Source organism: Centruroides vittatus, unplaced genomic scaffold (assembly GCF_030686945.1).
Source record: "Centruroides vittatus isolate TY-2023 unplaced genomic scaffold, ASM3068694v2 contig_882, whole genome shotgun sequence".
Lineage (NCBI taxonomy): Eukaryota > Metazoa > Arthropoda > Arachnida > Scorpiones > Buthidae > Centruroides > Centruroides vittatus.
The window spans coordinates 1,893,882-1,915,811 of record NW_027122574.1 but is presented as its reverse complement, the minus strand read 5'-3'; the positions used below and the strand labels follow the sequence as shown (position 1 = coordinate 1,915,811).

Here is a 21,930-nt window from a genome sequence, read left to right as displayed (position 1 = left end):
TCTGACGTTCGGAACTTCTTAAAGTGATTAATCGAGATAAAATTAGAAAAATATTCAAAATGTATTAATAAATAAAAGTGAAGAGTTTTATTCTTAATATTTCTGACTAATTATTTAATTAATTTTTTTTTACAAAAATTAATGACAGAATTAAAGTGTCATGTTGAACTTAACCTCTTTACAAAGAATAAAAAGTAAATATTTAGCTGAATAGTCAATTAAAGACAACTTACAAATGAAAAAAATAATAAATTATAAACAATATTCTTATTGCGTAAATAAAATTAAAGTATTTAAAATACACCGGAGATTCTCGATTAAACTAAAATATTATCCTCAAAACACACTGGCAAATATTCTTTACTTTTTCTACAGAAACTACTCTGTCCTATCTCTTTTATTCGTGTTTTTCTTTTACGTTAATTTACTGTATTTCATGAAAGGTATATTACCACTCTCCACTATTAAAAAAAGGAAATTGAACTTCTATATACAGATATAGAAGTTCAATTTCCTTTTTAATTATCTATCGATCTCATCGCTCAGACCCTTTGAGGTGTGACTGAGAGGATCTTTTCCAAACATACTAAAAAATAATCACGTAACATAAAGTATTATTTCAAAATGTTCATACTTTCTTAATTAATATATTATAAATACATTAAAAAATTAATTTTTATTACTCTAAAAATAATTAATTCATAATTTTAATCGATGCAATGTGGTCTCCTGTCGTCACTTGTACTTCTACTTAAAGAAATTTTAAACTTTAGGAGACAAATTAGAATTTCAAAGATGTTTTCGAGAGCCAAACTTTATAATTTAAACTGTAGAAAATAATAGCAGTATAATAATACAAGTATAATACAGTATAATAGAATACAGTATAATAGAATGCAGTATAATAATAGAATACAGTATAATAGAATGCAGTAAATAAATAATAGCAGTATAATAATACAAGTATAATACAGTATAATAGAATACAGTATAATAGAATGCAGTATAATAATACAATACAGTATAATAGAATACAGTAAATGTAGAATACAGTACAATAATACTGTAGAAAAATATAGGAAATGTATCTGGAAGAATGTATCATTGACACTGAGGGAATTTCTAATTGTTAGTCAGTTTATCGTGTCCTTCTATTTAATTATAAGAACACGTAAAATTGATTTATTGTAATAATACTGTTAGCCTCCATACAATTATAAACTCCGTTTGATGAATAATGTTACATTTGTTTACTCCTTTAGTCGACTACATCAGTGTGTAAGGGTAATTCTATACTTCCGTTTTTATAGTTATATAAAAACTGTTCGTGTAGAGGAGGAATCGTTTACTTTTTCGTTCTCCAATTTAGAAATTTTGTCAACTTTATCGTTAATTTCTCTCCTGTTTTATAGGGAAAAAAATTCCACGAAATTACACACATTTAAGAATTTAATGATTAAAAAAATCGCATTCTTTTTTTTATATATCTATTTTGGAGTGTGGACAGGAATAACCTCGATGAAAATATGCAGCTGCTATCGCCCTCCGAATACATTAAGTTGCTTGTGTTTCGTGTTATCATTATTATTACTTTGTCATCCTCTCCGGCTAATATACAACGAATACGTTTTCTCTTTTTAATTCCGAAATTGTTCGGTGGGAGTTATTTTTGGTACGTAATTTGTCGAATGTATTTACAACACTCGATAGCTTTCAAAAAGATTTTTGTACTACAGGATAGCGTATATCTGGTAGTGACTACCGAAGTAGTTTAAAAAACAAAGCGCTGTTTTTATAAGCGTCATTAATTCTCGTCCTTGAACAGATTCGGCGGAGATTTTTGCATCTACATTCACGTGTTTGTGTCGTTCCCGATATCTCTTTCCTTCACCTTACTTATTATAGGTACGGATTAAAGTACTATTCGCCAGTTGGCATCGGGCCGACATTTTCATTCATCTGTTCTAAGTGTAGTTCGAGTGTTGAGTCGAGATGGATTCGAGATGCGAGAATTTTAGCGAAGTGCCGTTTTGGATTAATCAAACTTTTCCGGGAGACAAAGGAGTGATTTTTGTGTGGACGGATTATCTGAAGCTAGTCTTGTGCATCGTTCTCATCTCTTGGACGATAGGGAGTAATATTTTAGTGGTTCTAACCGGTTACTTCGATCCTTGTTTTAAGAACACAACGGGAAAATGCTTGATGAATCTGGCAACTGCCGACGTATTTATCGCCATTTTCTGTATGGCAATACACGTCGTTCGCATGTTTCAAAACAAACACCAATATCAATTAGGTCCAGTTATGTGCAAGTTCGAAATTTTCAGCAAAAGTAAGTCTTAGTGTTTAATGTGTAATATCAGTTCTTATCTGGTCTATCTCAGTTATTTATTACAGTACAAAAATAGATTACTACTTTAAAAACCCAAAATAATCTCTATATTTAAATGTCTAGTAAATAAATGTTAAAATTCTTTTTATTTCATTGCAGTGTAAACAAAATATATTTTCTGGTATAAAACACATCGTGACCCTAGATTATTTAGCTTAAATGTTAATTTTGAATTACTTATTCATTATTTTCTAGATAATTTGAAAAGATAGAACGTTTGCCTCCTTTTAAATAGGTATTAGAAGGATTCTTTTTTTAGTTTAAAACACAAAAATCTCTATAAAATTATATTAAGATTGATACAATTCAAACAAACAAGCAAATGTTTATTACGTTGGAAAATTTGTTAAAATTGGATATGTAAAATACGAAAAATCACCTAATTTATGTGTTATATTATTTCAAAAATAAGTTTATATATCGTTTCAGAACTTCAGAAATGTCATGGTATCTCTCTTAATTAATGAGGAGAAGAAAATATAATTATGTTTTAAAACTTTCCTCGCTCGAATAATTAGTGTCTGACAAAATATAATTAAAAGTAAAGTGAATAATCGTCGAATCACTTCTCAGTTTCAACGTTCGTCTTCTTACGTTAATAACAAGAAAATGATTTAGGGATCGATACTCTGCTTTGTTTAATATAATAGCGTGTTTACTACATAATTATTTATATCGAAAGTCAATTTAGCATTAGAAAGAATTTTATTTATTGTCACATTTAATTATATTTTGAACGTATATAAATTATAAGCGAGTTGATATCGACAATTATATTTTGCATTGACCTATGACGACTTCTGTGTGAGTGACGAATATTCTTTTATCATTTATCCGAATATTCATTACTTAATTTTTATAATAATTGCAGACGTGATTAAATCAAATAAAGGATCTCAAACTCTCGATTGTAATGGGTTACATTATAATGTGCTATTTGATAAACTATGAAAAATGTAAATGTAGAGCTATAAAAGTTTCTTTTTAGTCAGTAAAAATCATTATTTTAATAAAGAAAAACGCAAATCAACTTAATAAAATTATACTTTTTCTCGATAAAGGATTTTTCTTTTTCAATATTCCTTAAAATTATTATGTGAAACCATACGTAGAAGGAAACTAAAAAAACATATCCAACCGGGAACCAAACCCTGTTGCTTCAGAGACGACCTTATATTAGAGGCTACGACTCTGTAAAATTAAGCAAATATAATTAAAAACTTTCACCGGCGATAAGCCCAATAATTAATAAATATACACATTGTTTCAATTAAAAATGTCAGACGATTGCAGAGGCATGATCTCTAATAAAAGGGTCGTCTCCGTGAAGCAAGATTGTTTGGTTCCATATGTGAAGACGATTTTAGTTTTCTTCTACGTATATATTGGTAAAGTACTTTTACATGAAACACTACATACAGTACTTGTTTTGTTCCTAGAACCATCTCAAACTGCATTTCGGTTGGGATTTCTCGTGGGACTTTTCAGATTAATGAGCAGGAATAAGAATATTTTCTTTTCTTTGTCACGAGAGTTGCGACAATGCATATAACCCAACGGATATATTTTCTTATTGAGGTAAAGTCAACCAATCACGCACGTTGTTGGATATAGAAGTGCCATTGTCCGACTTTATACTACTCAATTTTTTCATCTTATTCTTATATAAATATCATGTAAGAAGACCTTTCCATTCGGTAATGCGATTTCCAAAGTTTCTTTTCATATCGAGTTCTGCCTCGACGATTTCTCTCTATCCCGCTTTAAAATTGGTTTTCCAGTTTATATCGGTCAATGTCTTTCTATATTTTCTCATTCGAATCTCGAAATCCAAGAATGCCGAAACATCTTAGATTCATTATCTATTATATAAATCTAGAATATATTTATTTTTTATTGTGGAATTTATTCTTATATTCCCTTTCCATATCAAACTTTCTTGTTAGTGAATAATGTACGAAACTGAATAGTTTTTTTTTATTTATAATTCGAATTTTTAACAATGAAATACTTCAGTTTACATTGTCTCGTGTTGTAGCAGGAGTGATGATTAGATGAATCCAACAATTGAAACATTAACAAACTAATTAAAATTAAAGTTCTTTTGGATAAATACTTTTTAATTTCTAGAAAATAAAGAATTTTTGAACTGTATAAATATGTTCACCCCCATCTTAGGAAGAATACTTTACCTATTTAATGCTAAAATGAATTCAAAAAAAGAATAGAAGTCTCTCTACCTTTTGTTAGAATCTATGCTTACAAGTGATTAATACTACACTTTTTCTATTAATCTTTATAAAATCTCGAGAGAATCTTCTTTATCGGTATAAAAATGATAATTTTACAAATAGTTTACTGTAATTCTTACGTTCGTATTCCCAATAGAATGTTATATCATTAGGTAAGCCGAAAGAGTTTCTTCTGTATTTTAATTGAGATATAACACATAGATTCTGATAAAATTTATGAATTTTCGTAATTGTTAGAATTGCTCTCAACGTAATAAACAAAGTTTTTGGTTATTTTTATTCTCGACAGTTCTAAAGTACCGTATTAATTCTTTTTCTCAGCACACAAGAATTAAGTCTATAATTGAAGATCAAACAGCTGAAATCTTAAATGCTGTAAACGGGAAACAAGTTTTGAAAGTTTTTATATAAAAAAAATGTCGTAAATCTGTTGTTTATTAATAGAAAGATTTATCGGATTATCGTCGTCGATACTTTTATCACTTTTCCATTTTGCTTAAATGCAATTGGATCTTAATCTTGCTTTTATTTCTTATCTCTTTCGTCGTTTATTTCTATTGTAAAGTGCTTCAGTTATAATTCGTTTTATTTTTTATTTGTATTTTCAAGATATTTTAACAAATTACAACCGTTTACCTTCTTCCTTAAACTGATATTCTTTTTTAAATTAAGGGATTTCTTGAGAGACAAATACATCTTCGTGTTAAGATCTTAACAGAAAGAACTTTTCTGTAATTAATTTACAATTCATATTCCATACCTAATTAATTTGGTAGTTAATTAACACATTTGGAATGAGAAATACAAAGTAAATCAGAGTATTATTCGAAGATAAGAACGATTATTTTTAGTTATGGCACGTAATTCGAATTTAATTACATTATCGAACATCTTGTTATGATTCGTCGATTGAAATTTAATAAATAAAGATATTTTTTTTTGTAATGAATAACTTACACGTAAAGATTCAACAAAATCTTCTCTAACAGAAAAGTAAAATTAATTAATGCATATGAATCATAGAAATAACATAGAAGTAATAAAATATTCAAGTATACAGATAATAATAGATGAAACAAAACACTACAGTAGTGTTAATCGTCTATATGGCGGAATGTATAGCTAAAACAAAAGATAAAATCGAAACTAAGCTTAGAAACTAAATAGGGAATTTAGTTTATATCTGAATTCATTACACGTTATTAAAGTTCATGAAGATTTCTCTAATCTCAAAACCTTTTAACAATTTTCGAGGAGTTATAAACTATGAATTGTAAGCTTACCATTGTAGGGATCTGGATTCCATCCTTTATCATTGCTGGTCACCCACTCAATTGAGGATCGTATCCACTTTTAATGGACGTAATTGTGACCCATATAAAGTTAAAGATTATAAGATTTTAAAATCAGAAGGAGAGTTATAAACCTAAATATATACTTTCGAATATATTGTATGTATATCGATTCCACTTCTAATATTTTTCTTTCCAGATTGTAAAGTTCAGAGTGACGTTAGATGCTAAGAATAGTTCATAAGCATATGGTAATCTTATTTTCTGTAAATATGTAATGGAAAATTATTCAGATCATTCCAATATAAACACGAATCTTGGACTTGAAAGCCTGCAAATATATAGTGGATTATTACATTATCCGAAACTGTAGTACTATTTTATGATATTGAAATAACCGTAAATTGTATTTTAAATTATTTAAAACATTAAAAGATGCAGTAGAATATTTATTATTTATTTATTTTTGTTGTTCTTATTCCTTTTTCCCCTCTCTCTCCGGTAAAGTGGAAATATGTCGTGTATGCCAAAGACAGAATAAATACGTCATTGTTAGTTTGTGCTTCTGTATTTGTTTTGTTTTTTAAACATGAATATAAGCAGAAAATGAATGTAGAATTGAAATTTTCAAAACCACGAACCCAAATGAATAAAATAAACAATACACTTCTGTGCGTTGAATACACTGCTTTTCTACCTTTTTACACATAAAAAAACAAAAATAATAAACGATAAAATTAATTTAATAACTGAATAAATACAAAATAATAATAAAAAATTCTCAAAAATATTATCTGAAAGTCTTTAAAGTGGTGATAAATTCCTTCGAACATGTATATAACTCTGATAACCCCAAGCGTATTATGATATATTTTGTTTAAATATGTAACTTAAGTACTGTTAAGAGTGCTTTAACTATCATTTTAACTACATTTTTTTAAGAAAGAAGGTTTAAATGACTTTTTAGAAGTAAATTACTGTATTTTATGACGAAACAAGATTAACGTATACGAGTTTAATTTAAGAATCTCGTTGGAGTAACTTGATTAGATAAAGCGAAGTTTTTAATTACAGTTTATCTGTCTTAACGCCATTTAGCCCCCATTTCGGACAATTACACGCTCAAAAATTTAACAATATAAATTGGAATCTAAATAAATTAGGCAACAACCGAAAAAAAGTAAAATATTCCTCAGAGGATGAAGAGAAAATTGTAATTTCTACGAAATTTAGACGAACCCAATGGCATTTTCTACTCGTGAGGATAATTTTGATGTCGGCAATTCTACTTTTCCTGTCACAATTGGCCGTATAAAAAGAAAAAAAGAAGGAATTTTTCGAGTGATGTTGTTTCGTTCTTTAAATTTTTCTCTAAACTTGACTTCTCCAAAGTAATTTAATAACTGCACCCGCATCTGCTGATTTGGAATTTAAGCAAGACGAGTTAGAAATTGTTTCTCTGATTAAATTTTCTATTTTCGAAATTTCTTAAAAAATTGCTATTCAACTTTTGTTTGTTTATTCGGAATTTTCCGCTTTAAACAATTTTACTTTTTAAATTTAATAAACGGATTATTTAAATGAGTAATTTACATCAAATTGTACACTTTTCTATTATCTGTTTAATAATTAAAATATTCTAGAGAGTTATAATTATCTACGATAATATTTGATCGGAATAAACGGAAATTATTCTAGAACAACTTTCTATACGAGTCTTTTCTGTTTGCAGTGACGTGTCTGACGGCGAGTGTCTTGACTCTTTCTGCTATATCTTGCGATCGATTCGTCGCTGTCATGTTCCCCCTTCACGTCAGGATCACCAAACAGAAGACAGGAGCCGTCATCGCAGTCATCTGGATCGTCTCCATGATGGCTTCCATCCCTTTCCCCCTCTACAGAACTCATACAGAAAGACAGGTGAAAGGAATATGTTCGAGTTTATGAATACGCTGAAATTCGAATTTTGACTCATTTTTACTTATATATAACGGAGGGAAAGTATCAGGAAATGATCCCCCTTAAGATTTTTACATTTTTGGACTCAGGGCACCTCGAGAAATGCAAAAAAATTCGCAGAGTTTTCCTGTATTTATGGACGTTATGTGTGTGTGTGGTGTTTGAAGCTTAATAACTCCCGTGTTTTTTGTCCAAAATTACTGAAATTTTGTAGGTTAGGGGATTGATGCTATTAAATTTTGGTGACTAAAGGTCGAGCGGGTGGGGAGATAAAGGGGATCGCGTGTGTGTATTTCAACACTTCAATATCGCGAGATTGTTTGAAATCGTTATTGTGTAATCAGATTTTTTACAAAATTGAATGTCTCTTATTTCAGTGGAGAGATTTCTTGGAAATTCAATGTACAGACGTTTGGCCTCACGAAGATGTTTACTCGGAATATTTGAGAAAATGCGTTAAAATAGTCAAGGGAAAGAAGATCTACTACAGCTTCGTTACGGTGGCTCTGTTCTTCTTACCAATCATCATTATGTGCACTTCGTATTTTCTCGTTATCTGGAAGTTATGGATGAACGAACTCCCGGGAGAGAAGAATATAGCTAATATCAATGCACAATACAGAGCCAAGAAAAAAGTAAGAACTAACCAATTTTTACGTGTAGTATATAGAAATGTTAGAACTTTCTAGTTAAAGTTGAGGAAAGAAAACATAATTTCCTTAATGATTTATTAAAGAAGTAAAAAGAGGTTAAAGTTGGCACCTCTTCCATTCAATCTTGTAATCAGTTGAAAGAGCAATTCACAGTTTTACACTATATTTACACGACAATAGTGTGACATATGAAGTCCTTTTCTCTCCTATTGAATTTCTGAAAGTACAAGTGAAGACTGATCATTTTTAAAACTTCTCTCACTATTTACGTGAAATTATTTTTAACTTTCTCTTTTAGATTCTTCTATTCGCTGGTATGTTTTAAGTGTTTTAAAAATTAGGCTGACAAACCAATTGTATTAACTCGATCTTTATTATTCAAATTAGTCTATTAAAATTATCGTGTTTAATGGTGTCTTTTATATACGTGTGTATTTAAATATAATATACACATTTAATGGGCGATTTCTTAAGCTTATTCTTTAACAACGACAATTATTGTTCGTAGCAGTTAAATATCGTCACATTAAGTAGGACTTCTTCGTTCTGTTACGTAGCGCCTCTCTTCAGTCTGTTACGTAATATACATATGCTGTATCTGGTGGGCATCTGTCCAGTATCTTCCCACTTACTTTTTCCTCCCTGCTAACTTGACTGCTTCCCCGCATGTCTCACAGCGTGTATGTTCTCCCTCCCAGAATGCTGCATACAGCTACGCCTACAACTGTATAAATATACCTTTTAAGTTATTCTATTTAATAGTTGTAACCAGCTTTTACAAATTTCTATGCTCAGGTTCTTGTTAATATTATTTTTGTCTGTAGTAATTTCGTAGCTTTCTTTAAATTTTCTTTTGTACCAAGTTTTTTCTCTGTGTACTATTTTAACATCAGCTCATAATTGCAGCATAGCTGCAATTATGAGTTGTGTAATGTTCGTAAAAAACAGAGTTTATTCTATTTTAAATCCGCGATGTGTTCTTTTAATCTTGTTTCCAATCCTCTTGTTTCTCCAATGTTTGCTTTTGGTGGTTCACATGTGCGAGGTGTTTTGTAAACGACGTCAGTAGTATTGTGTTTATCTGGTTGTTTATTTTTATCGAAACTTTTATTTATATGTTCGAAAAAGCCACGAATGTAGGGGAAGGATATGTATCTTAACCTGCTTTTATCTTTGTTTTGTTTATTTTCTAGTCTTATATTATAGATTTTACTTTCCCAGTTAATTATTATTCGTTGTGGGTAGCCGTTTATAGAAATTTAGTTCATAGTTCGTTAGAGCTTGTTCTGTTCACGATTTTTTTATACTCCATGTTGAATATGTTTTCTTTTATGTACTGTGGGATGTTTGTAGCTTATCACCTTCCTTATCTCGCATGGTTTAGTATATGACTCGAATTCAATTCTCTCTGCTTTTCTGGTTAATTTAATGTCTAGGTAATTTATTTCTGTGTTTGTCTCCTTCTCAACTTTAAATTTAATATTTATTTTTTCCTCTATTTCTTCTAATTTTATTATTTCTTGGTCATGTAAAATAATTATTTCATTCACATATCGTTTATAAAACTTTATGCTTGTAATTTCCTTGTTTGATCTATATCTACCATAACAAGTTCTGCTAGTTTCGGGCGTACGAGTGATCCCATGCTTATGCCTGTTTTTTGCGTGTAGGGCTTATTGTTAACTTCAAAATAATTACTCCTATATACGAATTCTATTTGAAGTGGACAATGGGTCTTATTTGTTCGCCTGGTTTATGTGTTTTTAGTTGTATGTTTAACTTAGGGGTTCTGATATTTTGGTTTGTTACTATACTATTTTTCTTTATTCTTTATATTGTTTAATTTAATTTAACTTGCTTATTTATTCGTTTCTTGAGTTCAACGTAAATAACTTCTTTTGGGTCTATCGGTAGTTCTTTAAAAGACCCGTTCAAGTATATAAAAAACTACCTTTATATACTTGTTATTTATAATCATAATCATTTATTATTGTCCATTGGGAATTTCTTCCCTATTACAAGGGGGGTAACATTTACATTATTTACTTGTTTTTACTTTACATCACTTCGTAATTTCATTAATTTACACCTATTTTCCACAGATACATTCCATACATTTTTAATTTGATTCTTACAATTTTTTTGTCATATTACAATAATAATGGCATATTTTAATACTTCGTTAGTGTTCATTTGTTTTTTTTATTATAAATATCGATTATTTTACTAAAATAGTTGTAAATTTTATATAAGTCCTTTTTAGTCATTTTATTGAAGTCGTTTAACAATTCTATTAGCGAGTTGCTTTTACAAATTCGAGCCATGTCATAGTGTTCACGAATATCGTTTAATTTTGGACATTTTAATATTAAATAATAAGGTGCTAAGTCGTCAGCGTTACATAAAAAACATTTTGTTGATAAACTTATATAAGTGTTGTTAACATAAAGCGAATATTTATTTAAACGGAGTTGTACTATAAGGCGTTTTACATTCAAATTTACTGAATACAACATATATGATTGAACTGATGGTATTTGAAATATGTCTAAGTACAGTACCACGGACGATATTTACTGCTGTATAGGGAGAATTGATCTTTATTGATGGATTGTGCCATAGCTGAGTTTAAAAGAAGTGAGTAACCTGTTTTCCAATCTCGAATAGTATCTTGAAATAGTAATTCTGATATTCCAAAAGAGTTGAAGATAGTTTTTAATTTATTATGCCATAGCTGTTCATTTTTTTGAAGTTTACTTTGCTTGATATTTTCATGGTATAGAGCAATCAACTTGCTGTCACTATTGAATTTGAGTCTGTAATAAAATTTAATAATGCGTTTTAATATAAACGGGAAAGACCATATACGATTAGTTTCATGGCGTATTGCATATCCAGGTATTGTCCGTTCTAACTGAAATAACCTGCGTAGGTAGTATATATGAAATAGTTCAAATTTATAGAGATAATCCAAGCTCCAAATGGGACTGGCGTAAAATATCATAGGATTAATAATTAAGTTATAAAGTTTCATATGTATTCTTAGATCAGAAGTTTTCAATCTGCTGCATAAGAACAAAAGATTGTCAGTTGCTTGTTTAACTTTATTGTTGAGTTTAGAAATATGCGATTTAAATGTTAAATTTCAATCAAAGTTAATTCCTAGATAAATGTCAAAGTTATCTCATTGACATTTTGTAGCAGGATAATTTTATGATAAATTTTTGTTTCATTAGCAGATATTTTACTGTTGTTCCGAAAAATAATTATTTTAGTTTTACTTGAATTAAGTGCCAAATATTTAGACTTAAAGTGCGAATTTAATTAATTAATTTTCCTTTGGAGACTTGTTATTTATAATCAAATGGAAGAATAATTCGAAAGCATTTGTTTTCTAAGATACATAGATTAATTACAGATTTGTACGTATAATGTTTACATAATTGAAATTAAATTGAAATATCTGGTTACTCGTTATTTGCATGTTCATTATATAATTTTTTTCTTGTAACGCAAAATAATTAATTATGTTGTAATGTTTACCTTTCCAAAACTGAATTTAAATAAGTTATTCATTTTTAATTGAATATTTGAAGAAGTTTTCTGTTTGTAAATGAAAAATCGAATGTAATTATAACCAAAATTCTGTTTATTCGATAAACACAATTATGTCTTTCTAGAATAATAGAAACGAATATAATCTATTCTTTCAATAATCTTAATTAAATAACATTGTTTATTTTTCATTAAAATTGTTTGAATTTTCAATAGAGAAAATATAACTAAATTGAAATTGTATTAAAATTTTAACACACGAGAGAATAAAAAAATGAATAAAGTAAATTTACTTAAACTTTAATTTCCTGAAGCAAAATAATTAGAAGCTATCATTAATAAATACAGATATTTTAAATCATTGCCAACTGAAAATATATAAAATTAAGAATAGGAGAGAGGAGTATTTTTCTTTTAATAATTAATTATTATTATTATCATCATATGACAATGATATTTATAATTATCACAATAGAATGACTTAAACTTACAAGTTGTTATAGCTTTCAGACGTGGACCGAGCTTAATCAAGGAATTAAAAAGAACAATCATTGCTGTTTTGTATCTCGGGGCATGACTTGTGCATATTTAGAAATTATGTATAAAAAATAAAAGAAGTTTATCCGCCACCCTTCTGTTTTAGTATTATTAACGAATGAGTAACTATCGGAAAGGATGTTTCTTGGCAACGTTTATCCTTTTGAGGAGGCATTTTCGATTTTAATTCGGAAAGATCATTGGCTATCGACGGATAAGAAGGAAAAATTGTTCCTCCGGAAATTTCATGAATACAGATTTGGGATGAGCATTTTCTGCTCGATTCATTCTGCGGAAATATTTTTCTACGGTAAAAAATATTCCAATTTACTCTTCCATTTGTAATTCCTCCTCCCAAATGTCGAAACTGCATCACTTGTGATAAAAAGCATATTTTATCTTATATTTTACAATCATTAACATATTTTTATACGGAAATAATCATTGCAGATAATAATTCAATAATTATTTTTCATATTTTTCCAATTTGTAGGAATGACGTCTTCTAATTTATACTGTAGTCAAGGATGTGTTTGTTCGCTATGGTGAAAACAATGGATTTTAAATTTTAAATGATTAAAAATATAAAGGAAGATAAATCATATAACAATTTGTATAATATTTTGATAGATATTATTAAAGAAATTAAACGATAAAATTTCATAAAACTTTGATACAGAAATGTCAAGTGAAACTTGTTCTGTAAATGATATTTACTGTAAAGTGATAACCTTCGATGATTTATTTTACTCTTCTTCCGCTTCGCAATTAAAGTTTAAAGGAGGAAAATTAATTTTTCTTTAATGAATTCTCGTTTATTTCCTCTTCTATACGTTCTCCCTTTTTAAATTTGGAAATATATGTAATTATTAATTTTGTCACGGAAGCTTTAACAAGGATTAAGTACGGATGAATTATTTTACGATTTCCCTCGTCTTTGTTCTTATGTAAATTCTAGATTTACATTCGAATGAATACTCGTTTCATATAATTAATTTAACAATATATTATTTTTCAATTTGCGTGTTAAGCATTTATCTTTTCTCGAGTACATTTTCCTATTTTCCATTTGAAAAAATGCACTATTTGTTTAATTTTTCGTTTTTCTTCTTTCCATAAATTATAGGATTGTATTTCAATTACAAATCTACATTGTATAACATAAATTCGGTCATTTATATGCAATGCTTCAACGAACCTTTCGAAGTTTAAAACTCAGAAATATGTAGAAAGTTTGCTCGACTGAACTTTATATATTTGGACGGATTTATTATGAGATATTATATTTGAATAGGTTAAGAAAAAAGAAAGTTATGTTCGAAAATCAACGACAATAGATTTAACAAAGAAATTAAATTCGATATGATCAATCCTCTTAACGAGAGCAGAAATAAGAGATTCGATACAGAATCAAGCCAACCGAATGCTGATAGATTTTGCTTCTCTAGAATAATAGCAAAATAATAGAAAAGATAATTGATAAACAACCAACAAGTAATACGTGTTTCGAATATAATCAAAAAATAAAAATAAATGGCATTGTGACGACGTATTTTGTAATGAAAGTACAGGAGTTATTAAGCTTTCAAAGAGGGTGAACAAAATCGTGTTCCCTCACGCATTATTATCCATACATAATGAAAAAACTACCGAATTTTTTTGCATTTCTCGATGTTTCAAGGTGTCCTGAGTCCAAAAATGTAAAAAATCTTGGGAGGGGAGGTCATTTTCTGACCGATCGTCATACTTTCCCTCTGTTATAAAAATTCCCAAGTACAGAAAGTTCTGTTGAAAGTTTCTGAAAACAATTAATAAGACACCATTCTTGATTTAATGATGACAAATGAATAGCAAATAACTTTGTTAGAGAGTTAAAAAAAAGTGGTTTTCATTCTTCCATAAATTTCTAACCAAAGAAAACAATTGAAATGGGTTTCTCGTGTTTTATTACACTAAACTAATTACAGTTTTATTTTTATCGAAAACCCTAATTGTTTCTTGAATTAACAAAAGAAAATTATCCTTGAAGTTTCTTTCTATAAAATTTATTGAACAGAATTAAAGAATAACACAAAAAATATCTCTTTTTATAGGCGAAATTACGGGTATGTTGCGAATTTCTTCATAAGGATGAGTTAAAATATTACATAAAGAAGTAAAGTACAGGATAATAAAGCTTTCTATAAATTACATATCATTAGTAAATTTAAGATGATAGAAGAGAGAATTTTAAATATAACGTTTCACTAATGTAAACAAATTACCTTCAAACATATCGTTAAAGATAACTTAAATCATCAATTGGCAACGCAACAAGTATTCTAAACCCAAGTTGACTTGAGTTATTTATTGATATTTCAACGTTTTGGCAAAAGTCTGTTCACGTAAACTGGTGTTCAGAATTTCAAAAAAGTGTACAGCAATATAAAGAAGTGTAATGTATGTGGGAAATAGGAAAACACAGTTATCATTTTATCATTAAGTAGAATATATAATAAATTTTATTTGCTAAATCTTACGTTTGTGTTGTTAGCAGCCAAATTGCTGACATAATTCCAGTACTCAGTAGATAATGATTTCCATTCATTAATGCAGAATTTTCGAAATTCACCAGAGTAATCTTCGATAGAAGAATAGAAAAATTGTTTGAATATTCTCTGAAGTATTCTTGAATTCAACCAAAAATAAGACTCCTTAACAAACAATAAGACACGAAAGAAATTATTGTTTTAATAAAAACCCTGCGAGTTAAGTAAGATGGATGACTTTTCTACACAAAACGTCTACACAAATGAATAAATAAAATACTTTTAAAAATTAGTATAATAGAAAAAAACACGAAAAGTAATTATCTCGTAATTGAAGTGTCAACAGTTAGGTAATGTTTAAAATTCGAAATCCCAGATGGAAGTTGTCGATGCCACTCTCAATAATGAAAAGACATTTTAATACTAATAACTTAAATCATAACGAAGGGAATAATATTTAAATATTTGAATAATTGTTCGCATTAAAGATAATAAAAAGAAAGCTTCATCTTCAGATAATGGATGCTCCTTATAATAATAACCGTTTTATGTAATGCAACTCATTATACACAAAAAGTCATTTTAAATTTACTCTTTAATGTTTTTTCTTCCTTAAATTATGCAATTGTTTTAAGAACTACAGTTCGATATATTTAAACTTACTCTTCTGGTAATTTCTGCTAGAAAGAATAATTTCAAAAGTTCTGATAGTTTATCAACTCGAGATAAATCATTCATTTATTTCTGATTTTAGAAACGTTTCATTCTCTTACAATTCATTTGAAACCGTTTCCATTTGATATAAATTGATTTAAATATGGTTATATTTATTATTCACTTGATTATTAAAGCATTTAAATTTAATTAACCATAATTTGATATGAAATATGATACAAATGACTGAGCTGTTCTGGCAGGAATAATTATTTAATAAGGACGTAAAATTATCATAGAATCATTTTCTATTCTTTTAAGATATTTACATAATTTTACCTTTTTTCTATTATATATATATATATAATAGAGGAAAGGTACGACGATCGATTGAAATGACCACAAGATTTTTATATTTTTATATTCAGAGAAGCTTAAAATGTCGAGAAATGCAAAAAAATTCTGGGTTTTTTCTGTGTACGTATGTCAGTGTGTGTGGGGAGAAGACACGGTTTTGTTCACCCTCTTTAAAACTTAATAACACCTGTACTTTTTTCGAAAATTTGGGGGTGTTGATTCTTCTAAATTTCGATGGTTGGAGGTCGAAAGGATGGGGAGACAGATGTGGGTCGTGTGTCATATCTCGAGAAGGATCGGGCTTAATGAATATTTTACTCATTATCATCATTTACAAACTTTCATAAAACTCATCTCTACCATCTAAATTAAACATTTTCCCATTTTTCATAATAATAATATAAAAAATGTTTTTAAATAAAATATAATAATGGCACCACGACAATTTAAATTCTTTTGTAGCAACTTTTAGTTGTTTTCTTTTATAAATAGGCTAATGAAGTATCTCTTAGAACAAAGTTTTTCGATTAGAGATAATTAGAGGGAGTAAGATTTTACTGATAGCAATATTTGATAGAAGTCAATTTGGAAACCCAACAAGATCAACAAAACTTTAGGATATAGCAAGAAGATAAAAGTAAATAGTAACCTTTGACAAATACGGGAACTCCTCCAAGAAATTTAAGACATACAGAAAATTAAGTAAAATAAAAAACGTATTATTTTAATCATAGAAATTAAAATCAGATGGTTTTCTAAATCTCTCCTTTTTGCCAATTCCCAATATAAATTCACGACTTGACAAAAATAGAAAACTAAATTAGTGAATTTCAAAATAACCTTATAAGGAATAACTTAGATTTAATATATATTTTTACACGTAGATGAGATCAAATTTAAAACGTTTCAAATATATCCTTTACTTCACACAAAATTATTCATTTTAATATAATAATTTTTATGCCTGTTTATTGGTGAAACGAAATTACACGACAGGGTCAAAATTATACAAAGTATTAATTGTTATAAACTCGAATAATTAATTATTTTTACGATGAAATCATTTCGTTTGCAAAGTTCTCAAACGTATTGTATACAGACGAATTTAACACTAATATGGAAGTAACTTTGTTATGCCAAATATTTAGTGGTATTAGTTCTCTATTATATAAGCGAAATAACGATACAATTGTGAATTTCTCACTTGCTGCAGAGACTCGCAACTTCTCCACATGTGTTAACAGTTTTTGAAACACCTGTATTTGTTGATTTCCTATTCGTCTTGTAAGTGATTTTAGCATTGTTTGCTTCGACAACTATTTAATCGTAAAGTTATCTTATAATTAATGGTAATTCCAACAGATGTTGACATGAAAGCTTTGAACCAGCTTCATCTCTGTAATTTAACTCTATAATTTTCTAAAAATGAGTAAAAATATGAAGTCTTCGCATAGTTCTAAATACTAAGTATGTGTACATTTCCGAATCTGTCCAATCGTACGCTTCGTAACTCAAACTAAATTACTAACGATAGAATGCTCTCGACTCTTAATTCCTTAATTACGATTTAAAGCAAATATTGTCCACGTGAAATGTTTTAATCTTAACAATGTTTAAAATGCGTAAACAGAGGCATTGTTCTATTCATAAAATTGACAACTCGAAATGTCAGAGTTCGTTAAAATGTTCCTTCTAGTGTAAAGAAGACGAAATGTATTCACGTTAGCGAAACTGTTTAATTGTCTTGTTATTTCTAAAACATCACCAACGTGTCTAAAATATGAATGACTTTAATGAAGCTTCTTACAAGTTTATAAAATCATCTTAAAATTAGATTTAAATCGAAAATTTTCTCTATAAAATACTAACTTTTTTTTTGTTTTCTGAATTTTATGATTTAAATTCGATTATAGAGTTTTATATTTACGTAAAGATACAGAAAATAAAAACATTGAAAAACGGATTTAGAAAGTTGAAAATTCTATATAAGATGCTCGATAAATCTTATAAATCTTTACAGAATGGCAACGAATATCATCAAAACTGTAGCTTTATTCAATCAACAATAGAAAAGACAATTTGGCTTTTCAATTTTTTTTAACCTTTTTCCCTGTTTTATACATTTATAAATAATTTTTTTTTAAAAAAAACTTGGCAAAATTCTTAAAAATTTGATTATTTTTAACGAGATTTCAATATTGGTTTTTCTCTTTCTGAATCTTAACTGTTAATTTTAAAATCTGGAATAAAGTTAAAAGTTTTATCTGAGATGTTTTCTATAATTTGTAGGTCTGCTTACTTTCTTTATATCTAAATTCAAATTATACACTCTGTCTATTCTTGTTTTAACATAAACGATTATGAATATGAATACAGCTTGTATATAATGTATTTAATGCATTGTCTTATCCATATAAAACCTGAATTCTCTCGTAACTAATATTTTATCACTTTCTTTATTCGTTTTTGTTGAATTCCTCCGTGATAAATTTGTCTGCAACTTTCATTGATGAAAATAAATGACAAAATTATAAGTTTAGAAAGTTTCAGAATGATTTATAGTTTTCTTTCCTTTGTATTTAAGGATAATAAAAAGACGTTCCTAATATTGAACAAACGAAAAATATGTTAATAATCTTAATTTTTATCTTAAAAGTGCTATTCTATCAGAGAATTTTTATAAATAAACTAAAATTTCGAATGGAAAAACTAGTTTTTATCCTTACTTTTACTTAACACTCCGATATTTCTAGTGTTAAGTAAGACATGATCTGTCGATGCAGTCACGTAACATTTTACATATAAGATAAACTTATAACTGTATCAAAATATCCCCCTTAAAAAGCGTTAACTAGATGACCTGCACGACTGTTTTGTTAAAGGAAAAGTATGATGTACAGGGGCAAGACACTACTAATTTGAGGTGAAGAGCATATATTTTAAATTAAATTATTTTAAAAAATATGATTAAAAATTGCAGTTTGGCATTGTTTATCATTAGATCATTTTAGTTTTTTTTTATCTTAGAAATCTTATCTTATATAGAATCGAATCCCAGAAATGTAAGTTATCAAGTATCATTGGCCTTTTATTTGGATAATTAACAGCATCCACGCTACTGTTATCATCTCTTTAAATGACTTCAATTCTTTCTCCATTGAATCTTATTACTTTCATAATAGTCCTATCTGAAATTCGTCGTTTCTCTTCATGAATTAACATTATTCCATTTGCAGTTACTCTTTTTTTGTGTTAAAACAACCAAAACTTCGGAAAATATATTATAATGTAAAAATATCGTGTCACATATATACTTATCTAATGAATAAATGTAACTAAATGTCTTCAACCTGAATAGGAGGAAAACTTAAACGATTGACAATAATTTAGCTGTATTTAAACTAAAAATCGTTGTTCTAAAAAGAACAACGATTTCAAGTTTAAATGACTTTAACATTTAAACTTGCGTTGAAACAATACAAGGTTTGTCTATTTTTGTAGATAAGTTAATTTTGGAGAACTCAAAGTAGAAAATAATGCAATTACAATCTTCTCTTTTCAATTAATGGCAATTTAAAAAACAATTCCAACAGCAAATTTCTTTATTACGAGTTTTAGTAGTTTTTCTTTTACTGTATAGCGATTATGTTCTTAAATTTAATAAATATTAAATATTTAGTTTTTAATTATAACAATAAACGTAATCTTAAATTTTTAAAGTAAATAATATCTATTGAAATAATATAGAATATTTAAGATAAAATAAGAGTTATCTTTGTTTAACAGGCAAATCTAGAATAAAATGTTAATAATCTGTGATTAAGATTAAGTAATAACAGCGATGATCAATGATATCTAAATATCACCTTCTATACATAATTCTGTATATTTTACTACTTTTAATCGCATTGTTACTCTGATGTTACTACTTAAAATCCTCGTGGGACAGCTTGATTTTTTATTTTTAAATGTGTTTCAGGTGATCAAGATGGTGTGTGCGGTTCTTTTAGTCTTTGTATTGTGTTGGATGCCTCTCCAGGTCATCGTCCTCTATTCGCAATTTGGATACAACGATGCGGTAAATCTTTTTCTCGTCTTTTCAAAAGAACATTTATGTGATTTATAGATGCTTTTAATAATTATTTAAATCCAGAAATTTCAAGATTCGTTTAGAATTTTAGTTTTTTGGATCTTTTAAATTCTGTTTAATTTGTTTACAGCAGCCAGCATGGTTCCTCAAGATGAACCACATAACTACATTCATCGCCTATTCCAATAGCGCTCTCAATCCGATCATCTACGGAGTTTGCAACAAGAAATTCCGAAAGGCATTCCTCAGATTATTGAAGTGTGGATACGGTAGAAACAGATTCAATCGCCGCCGTGAGTTTCTTCTCCTTCTTATCATTTATGATATATAAGAATTTTTTAAATATTTTTTCTATTTTTTTAATAGGATTATCCGCTCTGAGATCAACCACTTACTTACTTTTCTGGAGGTCTTCCAGGAAGAAAACTACGCCAACTTTTCCTCTAGCGACTCAAAACGCCATCAATAAATGGTTTTATGCTTTTTTCAATTTTATATTTTTAGTATTATTTGTATTTAACACTAATAAAGGGTGGAGCAGAAACTCTCTTATTACGTTGCTTTCGCACCAGACTCACCGCTTATCATTTATGTTTTTTTATTAAATGAAACAGTACGAAGTTGCACGCAGAATAAATTAGAAATCGTGTAAAAGATATTGCTTTTCTTCACCCAGAAAACTTGCAATTAGTGACGGTTTAGTTGGGTGAGAAGGCAACGTATAGAATAAATACATGGTTAAGATTTAATTAATACATATTTTTCCCCTCTAGATGATTCGGCACGTTGCAATTCTCACGAATGAAACGAACTGACTGGTGGATTCAAAGAAACGTCGTGGTGGCTTCTATATAAAAGAAAAATTTCTTATATTTTCTAGTTAAGAATGTGAAAATTTCTAGAATTCTGCATCTCTCTCATCGTTTGTTGTCATAAAATTTACATTAAAAATTACAGAAAATCAGTTCGGGTCAGCATTGTGAGTCACGAATGAATACAATTGTCTGTATGGTTGATCTCGATAGACAAAATCAGAGTTTATATAATATCATTTTAAACCTGATGTAAAGCAAACATTTCTTTATTCGTTCTTAAACAACAATTATAATAATGTGAATCCGTCTCTGTAAACCATATAATCTGGTAGACGTATCTCACAGCAAATTCTGGTTAGCAAATTGTTTTTATTTACGATAGACTTACATATGCATTTCGGGTTGGTATAATGTGATCGCAATCCCTCTTCAGTGCTAGTTCGTATAAAACATGTATAAAACGTTGCCATGTTCTAATATATTTTACATATAAGATAAACTTATAACTGTATCAAAATATTCCCCTTAAAAAGCGTTAGCTAGATGACCTGCACGACTGTTTTGTTAAAGGAAAAGTATGATGTACAGGGGCAAGACACTACTAATTTGAGGTGGAGAGCATATATTTTAAATTAAATTATTTTAAAAAATATGATTAAAAATTGCAGCCCGGCATTGTTTATCATTAGATCATTTTAGTTTTTTTTATCTTAGAAATCTTATTTTATATGTAAGTTATCAAGTATCATTGGCCTTTCATTTGGAGAATTCAAGGCATCCACGCTACTGTTATCATCTCTTTAAATGACTTCAATTCTTTCTCCATTGATTCTTATTATTTTCAAG

General features: G+C 28.4%; 1 protein-coding gene across 1 annotated transcript; it reads left to right on the top strand.

Annotated features, from left to right (window-relative positions):
- The first annotated feature begins 1,908 nt into the window (after positions 1-1,908).
- On the top strand, positions 1,909-21,103 carry LOC136983370 (QRFP-like peptide receptor). Its single transcript, XM_067280085.1, has 7 exons — positions 1,909-2,332; positions 7,669-7,856; positions 8,273-8,530; positions 20,159-20,257; positions 20,400-20,562; positions 20,636-20,741; positions 21,043-21,103. Coding segments are annotated over exons 1-7 (1,155 nt in total). The 5' UTR covers positions 1,909-1,992; the 3' UTR covers positions 21,044-21,103.
- The last annotated feature ends 827 nt before the right edge of the window (positions 21,104-21,930 follow it).